Source organism: Bolinopsis microptera, chromosome 4 (genome assembly GCF_026151205.1).
Source record: "Bolinopsis microptera isolate Bmic1 chromosome 4, MBARI_Bmic_1.0, whole genome shotgun sequence".
In the NCBI taxonomy this organism is placed as follows: domain Eukaryota; kingdom Metazoa; phylum Ctenophora; class Tentaculata; order Lobata; family Bolinopsidae; genus Bolinopsis; species Bolinopsis microptera.
Window position 1 is genome coordinate 16,302,304 of NC_087075.1, and position 8,926 is coordinate 16,311,229.

At 38.0% G+C, this 8,926-nt stretch overlaps 1 protein-coding gene across 1 annotated transcript; it reads right to left on the minus strand.

Moving 5' to 3' along the window:
• Window positions 1-3,249: 3,249 nt before the first annotated feature.
• LOC134813849 (uncharacterized) lies at window positions 3,250-4,288 on the minus strand. The gene is made up of 5 exons (XM_063821728.1): window positions 4,172-4,288; window positions 3,974-4,043; window positions 3,819-3,845; window positions 3,591-3,638; window positions 3,250-3,431 (listed from the first exon to the last, which is right to left on the minus strand). Exons 1-5 carry the CDS (start codon window positions 4,271-4,273, stop codon window positions 3,250-3,252), a joined length of 429 nt encoding a protein of 142 aa, XP_063677798.1. The 5' UTR covers window positions 4,274-4,288.
• Window positions 4,289-8,926: the final 4,638 nt, after the last annotated feature.

An 8,926-nucleotide genomic window follows, 5' to 3' on the forward strand; every position in this document is an offset into this window, starting at 1 on the left:
TAGAGAGTGCTGGCTGGCGTCGTCCTGTGATGGTCGACGTATTTTTGCTTGCTGGGATCCGGCCGAATGACGCCACATGCAACGTGTAGGGTAAAACTAAAAACGCTTCCCCATATGAGATAATATGACAAAAATTGTTTTGGTCACGTGACCAGTCAATGACATTGATATTTCGCTGCGGACGGTTTGGTGGAGGGTTAGGGTCAACGTTTATACATTACAGGGTCAAAGTTAGGACTAGAGTTGTACACTATTGACATTGTGAGGGTAATGGTTAAGGTTTATCACTAGCGACCTTTTCATCTGACCACAATATTGCAAAATGCTATGTTGTATGTCACGTGACAAATTTAGCCGAGGGTCGGAAGACGGAGGTCGGAAGTCAGTGGACTCTGTTGGAGTCCGGCGGACTCCGAGCGGACTCCGCCAAGCTCCGCCGGACTCCGCCGGATTCAAGTCTGGCGGAGAGGTCCGGCGGAGTCCGCCAAGCACTCCGCCGGAGTCCGCGGCGGACCGGAGTCCGCCTAGTGGCTTAGTCCGCGGCGGACACTCCGCCGAGCCGCCGCGGAGCCGCTCGGAGTCCGCGGCGGACTTTAAAGTCCGCTCGGAGTCCGCTCGGCTCCGCTCGGAGTCCGCCAAAATGTACTCGAGTCCACTGTAAATACATTTTGGCGGAGCACCGCCGGAGTCCGCTCGGAGTCCGGCGGCTCCGCCGGTGTCCGCTCGGAGTCCGCTCGAAGTCCGGCGGCTCCGCCGCGGACTCGACTCCGCGACGGATAGTGCCGGTAACTGGTAAAAGTAAAAACATTAAAATAGCGTTAAACAAAGTTCCGTATAAAAGTAAGTGAGACATTTTCGTGAGGCTGCTAGTGAGCTTTCTGAGCGATTTATTAAATGAATCAACCCACGTCTGCTTATAAAAATGTATACATGAAATATGAATCGAACATTTGAAAATTCCATTATCAAGTCAAAGAACTATACTACTGGAACCAATAGATGTGGCGACTGGCGAGATCTAAATTAAAACCTGAAATATTGAGTGATCATATTGCACAGTTGTACTGTTGGAGTGTATAAGAACAGTTCCAGGTGCACTGGTTCTGGTTCCAGGTGCAGGTCACGTGATCTTCACGGGGTACCACGTGGTATATTTTGGTTTGTATCACGTGCCACTAACTCTATTATAGGTAACAATAAAATTAACAGTTGCAAGTTGGTTTGTATTTTTGCACTTTACTGTTTTTGGATGAGGATTACATTTACCTACTTCATTATATTATGTAGTTAGATCATCTGAAATATAGATAGTGAACTTTCTGTGTAAAGTTACGTTTCTAACTTATTGTTTGTATTTACCACGTTACTAGGATACCACGTGTCTACGTTGCTAGGATTGTAACAGATGGCCACGTTTTGTCCTTCGTCTGAGTAACGACCCTGAAACCGGATAACCCTGAAACTGGTTGGTATTACTATATCATACAGATATCATGTGGTCACGTGTTCTACTTGACGGATGTTACTCGTCTAAATTTCTTCGAAGTAGCGCGCGCCGGGCCAAATCATTAACAATGGTCACGTGTTCTACGAGCTCTCTTCTTGGCGCTATTACTGAAGGAACATTGTGTTTCACCCTTGCCAACGGTATTGAAACTTGAGTATAAACTGGCGACGGAACATACGAAACATACGAATGCCATCTATATACAATTTTAAGTTTTAACTGAAACGCTTGAACTGTTGGAGTACTATTTTCGCTATTTTGCCAAAATCTACTATCGTTCATAAAGCGTGCTTTTGAAACTTTTTTGGTTGGGTCGAATGTTTTATAACGGCCTTTTGGTCAGTAAAGCATTCGACACCACTTTAGAGAAACACGGGTTCCTAACAGAGACAAAAGGAAATCGCAGCATGTGCGGAATTTCGATTATTCCTATTATTTGCGACAAATTTTATGTATAGTCTTATGTTTAGTCTGTTAAAAATCGCGGTATCGAGATTTTTGGGCAAAATGATCGCGATTTTCTTTTGTCCCTGGTTCCTAAAGCGTGCGCGCGCCTGCCGGCCGATAAAAGAAACTACACAAGTACACAACGAGCGGGAAATCGTGTCCTCTCTACATGCTACAGGGCTTGTTCAGGCGTATTTTAAGATGGAGCTTTTTGTTTATTATATCCGAGAGAAAATAGTTGGTGTGACTCTAATTAATGAATCTGAAATACATATTAGATTTTATCCCAGGTATACACTTTATTTGCATAATTCGAAAGTGACCGCACAACTTTGATAACCTTGAGCTTAAACATCAACATCGCTCTACTCAATTTCCGAGTCTATCATTTCAATCCGATTACATAAAATTACAAAAACAGCCATCTGATTTTAAAAGAACTAATTTCGACATAATGTCACTCATACAACTAAACAGTAAATATACTTCTACTAATACTAAACATAAACACACAATATTTAATCAAATATTTATAAATTCACGACAGAGATGTATTTAAGAAATTCAAGATATATTCAAAATGTATTATCCTTTTGCAACACAAACTCAGTAAAGCATAAAAATTCGAAACCTAAAAAAAACATACTGTTTATAAATTCTATTGTTATTACCCAACATATAAACAGAACCCCACGTGATGTTTCACTATGTAACATAGTATGTTTGACTACCCCACTATCCTAACTAAAAGTAAAGAGTTTGTCCATGCTATTATTACAAGTTAAATTGAGCATAGTACAGGATTCCACAACACGTGTTTCAGCACGTGTTCCAGCACGTGTTTCAGCACGTGTTCCAGCACGTGTTCCAGCACGTGTTCCAGCACGTGTTCCAGCACGTGTTCCAGCACGTGTTCCAGCACCTGTTCCAGCACGTGTTCCAGCACGTGTTCCAGCACGTGTTTCAGCACGTGTTCCAGCACGTGTTCCAGCACGTGTTTTAGCACGTGTTCCAGCACGTGTTCCAGGAATCGCAGGAAGCATTGTACTATTCACGCGTATCAAGAAATCCTAGCCCAATGTTACCAATGCTTGCAACTACAGAAGCAACTATTCACGCGTATCAAGAAATCCTAGCCCAATGTTACCAATGCTTGCAACAACAGAGGCAACTACACACGCGTATCAAGAAATCCTAGCCCAATGTTACCAATGCTTGCAACAACAGAAGCAACTACACACGCGTATCAAGAAATCCTAGCCCAATGTTACCAATGCTTGCAACAACAGAAGCAACTACACACGCGTATCAAGAAATCCTAGCCCAATGTTACCAACGCTTGCAACAACAGAGGCAACTACACACGCGTATCCGAAATAGAATGTCGCATTGTAGCTAAAGAAACTAGAGTATGGGCTGCTATTGTATTCCGCTATATCAACAGTCAACCAGATGAAGGCAATAAAGGCACACAAACCTGAAATGGTACTCCTTAAAAATTACAATCTCTATTGATTGAGCAGAAATTAGTTATTAGTTATTAATAATTAGTAATTTAAATACTATAGTTGGTTAAACTTCAATTCTTGTTTTTTTAAATCTTAAACTTTTACACTGTTAAGTCAGGTAAATTTACCAGAAATTGCCGCGATTGCAACGACGAGCATGTTAACCATCTTCTTATCTGAAATAACAAACATGTAACAAATATGTATTATCATTAACAACAATAATTTTTTAATTTATTTTCATTCATCGTATATTTGAACAACGTGAGCTGTAGTCTATTGGAATTAGTATGACTAGAACTCCTGGCTGAGCTATATTTTAGTCATATTCATTATAACTTTATAAAAGTTCTCACTGTCATTGATGACTCCTATCTCCGTGCCTGACAGGAAATAAGCATTGTTAATTTATTAGGTTAACAGTTCGTAATTAGTATGTAAAGCTATACTTTAAATATAGAAAGACATGTCTAAATCTATCTTATACTTGATGTTATAAAAGAGTACTTGCCATTTGCGTTGAGTACGACGAGAAGTCTAATGATAGAACACAGTCCAACAGCCAGGAATGCTAAAAGGACCTTAGGAATTTCATTATCTTTTAACAATGAACACGCTCTTCTTAAGGTATCAAAATATGGTTTAATACTATGTGACGTGGAGGAATTTCAAAACTCAATTTGATTTTGCTTTTTTTTAAATAACTCACAAGGACGACAGATTCTTTAACATTCCACAGACATAGCGGGATAAGGAGAAGGATAGTCGCAACAACTGATAAAATCAATCCGGGCACGCTTCTTTCAGCCATCTTATGTTTCTACATTGATTTTGGGGTTAATATCGTTAATGCGCCTTCCAAAGTTGGATGACTGATGCCCCTCATGATGGTCGACCACCTTTATTAAATCAAAAAGTGAAATTAACTTTATTGGGCGTAGTGCGGAGGTGGAACTAATTGACATGTGCAATGTGCATGTGTTGACACGTGTCAGCTGATTTCCTTACCGCTGGTCCGCTGTCACGTGCACTAATATACTTAATCCGTTTTCGTTGGTAAACAAACTAAATTGTGGCTATCACGAAAGTATTTTTAACAAGCAGCTCAACTCGACTTAGATAATCATCGGAACTCATGTAAAAAACATAAACATGTTAGAGACTAGACTCTAGAGTAATATGAAATATCATTATCTTAGGGTCGTTAAACCAACCAACAACATGCGAAAAATCAAACTAGGAAAAATCAAAAGAGTTTGGGGACGGGTTTATGGAAAAGAGACAAGAGTAAAGTACGGCGTAGGCCCAATGATCAGGCGGTATTTTGTACGTTTCCTGCAGAAATCTAGCATTCCAGCATTCCATAATAATGAAATTAAATAGATCTATGGTTAGGGTATTTTCCATAGAAAGATCTGTGCGTCTTACACTCAAAATTCGAATATATCGACAAATTGAGAATTTTCTCCCTAAAACCAATTACATAATCATGATAGGTTAAGTCATAAATAGATGCCGATGGGTCACAAAATTAAGATCTTGAAGAAATTCATAAGAATTTTTAGTTTTCTAAATGCACCACGGCGAGCATGCAAACCTGGCTATCAGCATCCCACATCTTATCTGGTATCTACTGCAGTAGTTGGAACTGCTAACCAAGTTAACCTCATTCTAAACGAAGGTTATGTTGAAAGTGATTGAATTATGGTAAATGTTAAAATACTAAAGAACTTGGCGAGGAATTTTTAAACTGTTCTAGACAGACTTGTCAGTGAAGAAAATGTAAATGATATGTTTTCCAAAGCTTGTTTTCTAAATAACGAGTGGAATGTGACCTCTAAGACATGAAGGCTATACAAAATAAGAAAATAGACTATATTGTTGAGCAACATTAAACATGTGCGGTGGATACGGAATCGCACTATTGACCGCACTTTTTCGCACCATCAGCTGAAATTTGTTCCATTATATTTGTGTAATTGGTACCGTTGTTTATAATGAGATAAGATCGAAATGCCTACAACTATGGTTAGGGTCAAACGATTTTCATGACGTAACATCGGAAATAAGGATTACTTTTACAAATCAGATGACAAGTTAATAATTAATGTTGGATTCCGCATCCACCGTAGTTAATGCAGCAACTTTTAATATTATCGATATTTTATAAAGAAACAAAAGAGGGTAAAGAGGGCGAATGATCTTATATAATAATTTAATTATATTTATAGTTAGAAAATATTATAGTTTTCAGGACTTTTAGCTTCTACACACAATGTGTTACACTATTGAATACTCTGCATAAATTATGCTCGTCAACTAGCCCCATTCATCCATCTAAATGTAAAATCTTCTGTGATGGTAATTCTAGAATTATAAATATTACATTTTCAGAAAGGTACCCCAAGTTCGACACGTACTGTAAAAACCCTTAAGTTCGACTTTACAGGGGAATCATGCACTTAGTACTGGACGTGACGTTGGGGTGGTGGGTCATATTTTCTTCCAAAACACAGTTAGTACTTTTGTACTAAGTGGTGGGTCTGCTGCTCATTTCCCAGAAAAACAGTTAGTACATGGTACTTAGGGGGGTGTCCAACACCAGAAAAACCCATTTTATCTCAAATATTTTGGGAATCGGTTTTTTTTGTTGGTTTAAAAAAATTGTTTCCCTTTCATTGTAAATTTTTATCTAATTCGACTACATTGAAAACAAAACCCCTACTAAATATTGGGTATAATTTGCCCATTTTCCAATGTTTAATGAGCTGTTTTAAGCAATTTCTGGGTCGGTATTTTATTTTATATACCAAGACACAGTTAGTACCGTGATTTTTCAACAGTTAGTACCGCAAAAGTCGGCAAAAGGGGCGGGTGTCTCAATTGTTATCTGAAAAAACAGTTAGTGCTGCAAAGGGGATGGGTGGATCTTTTGAAAAATTCCAAAATTACACTAAGTCGACGTCACGTACAGAACTTAGTACCTAAATTATTTGTTGTTTGTAACTCAGCAATGGTGTAATACGTTCTACTACGCTATATATTTGATATTATCTATATTAATATTATATTTTAAACTTTAAGAAATCCTCCGGCAAAAAAACACTAAAATTTGACCAAAAACCGACCCTTCTTCCTGACCAATTTCAGATACGCTGTTGAATAATCAAACCTGAGAGTGCCTAAAGGTTGCAAATTTGACGAATTGGTCAGCTCTGAGCTCAATTTCGGTGTTTTTGTCTCAAAATTTGCCGCACATAAAAACATTTAGACAGATGCGGAATCGCACTATTTGCAAAATTTTACCGCACCTAAAATGTTGCGTCCGAAATGTCTCGTGTCAAAAATATGCTTCGCCAAAGTCCACAACAGTGATGTATGAAGATATAAAAACTATTGGTAAATGTGTATTGATTGGAATAATATGTTAAACCCAGAACAACATTATCAACTCACTCTGTTGCTGTTTAATGCTTAATACTAATAGTAATACAACTCCTCTGACATATCGAACTGTTAATTATCTCCAGAGATCATTTTTGGGACTTACATATTTAAACATTATCAAGATTTTTGCAATTTAAGATTTAAGCAATTTCATGTTGACTGTCACTCTGCCTATATTAATGTTTTACTAAACGAGGAATGTAAAAATATTTACTCCGCGCGTTTATTAGACAAATTCAAACAATTCCACACTAACAATGGGGTTTACAAACACATAACAACACATAACTTGACCCCATGAGAAATATGAAGCAGTGGCGAGACTGCATAATGACTCTTCAACGTCTCGAACGAGTTGTGGTCAAGATATTCAACATAATATGAGGGTAATTACACACTTTGTTTAGTGGTGGATGCGGTGTAGGTTTATAATGTATAACTATAACGCACCGAGCCGCGCACTGAGCTGTGCGGAAACGGATATTTACGGGTATCATCTGTAAATGGATGCAGATCTATGGAGACAAAATGTGGTTACAAGTCTACAAGTTACAAGTTTACTGCCACTTCTGCAGTTTTAAAAAGAAAAATAAAGTTTACGCCCCAAGTTTACGTTCCAAGTTTACGCCCCAGAGTTACTATACGTATATTTATTACAGATAATACTAGTTTCAGCACCACATACATAACATCACACAATACACTCTCGTACCGAACAACTAACCGATCTCTTGAAGGAATTTATATGTATACATACCTTTGAATAATTTCATCAATTGTTTTAAAGCTCATAAGTCTGATTTACTGCGTAATTCTATTCTACAAGGGCCTTGTTTTCGTTAAGGGACAGGACAAATGATCATTTGCTAATTCATTTTATGAAGGAAAATAATAAAGGGGTTTAGTTTGCTGAATACAACCAAAGTTATTGACGTGAATCCTTGAAATTATGAGTACTTTAGTAGATAGACAAATAAGGCTGCGCAGTGAAATTTGGAGAAAATCTGCTCGTTGCATTCCAAGATAACTTTTCAATTTTTGGTAAGGTTGAAGATTTTCCCTCGTTCATTATGGCTCAAGTTTCAGACAGTTTAAGGTAATTAATAATTTATAATCATTGTTATCAAATATTATGGTGGGTCATCAGATGTATATGAGAAAAGTTTCTAGGCCATGCAGATGAACTTAAAGATTTGTTTGTAATTCAGATGAGAAACAGAAAGTTGCAAAGTAAGGGGTCGTTCACATATTACGTAATCAATATATTGGCAATTTTTACCCCCCCCCCCCCTCCGTAATCAACCGTAATCAAGACCGAACCCCCCCCCCCCCTATATTACGTAATCAAGGTTTGACCCACCCCCCCCCCCCCCCCCCCCCCCCCCCTTGTAATCAAGACCCAACCCCCCTCCTATAATGTAATTTTGTCGTTGATTTAATTTTATTACTGATTTAATTTTTATTACTAATTCAATTTTATTACTATCTATTACATGTTCATGTTAAGCCATTTATTTATTAAAAGCTATCACAACGGATTAATGAATGAAATAATCGCAAAGCACTTACTAAACGAAAATTGCTTTAAAAAACGAAAATTTTGATTACGTAATCAACGACTAAAACCCCCCCCCCCCCCCCCCGTAATCAACCGTAAGCATTTGAAACCCCCCCCCCCCTCGGCTGATTACGTAATATGTGAACGACCCCTAACCATGGTAACGGTGTTGAAACGCGCACGTGCAATGACTGTTTTAACGTCATTTTGATCAGTTTTGTGATAATTACTTTGTGTTTAAATTGTTTTACATTTAAATCGGCTGTATTTTCAGTTGGATGAATATTTCTGTATGTGTATGTGATTACAATTTTATTTCAAAGAATACTACTAGCCTCCTCCCTGTTACCACGGGCTTTCTAGAAATATAATAAAGCAAAGGAGCAATAAAATGTGGAATAATAAATGATGCTCATTGGTTTTTTCGGAAATTACAACATATTTTTATTTTTACCCGCA

What these genes read in the sequence shown, in the direction of transcription:
- LOC134813849 (XM_063821728.1), bottom strand. Translation starts at nt 4,273, where the DNA reads ATGGCTGAAAGAAGCGTGCCCGGATTGATTTTATCAGTTGTTGCGACT. An exon ending in TTAAAGAATCTGTCGTCCTT is followed by an intron (nt 4,044 to 4,171) that starts GTGAGTTATTTA and finishes GAAATTCCTAAG; the next exon opens with GTCCTTTTAGCATTCCTGGC. An exon ending in CGTCGTACTCAACGCAAATG is followed by an intron (nt 3,846 to 3,973) that starts GCAAGTACTCTT and finishes ATTTCCTGTCAG; the next exon opens with GCACGGAGATAGGAGTCATC.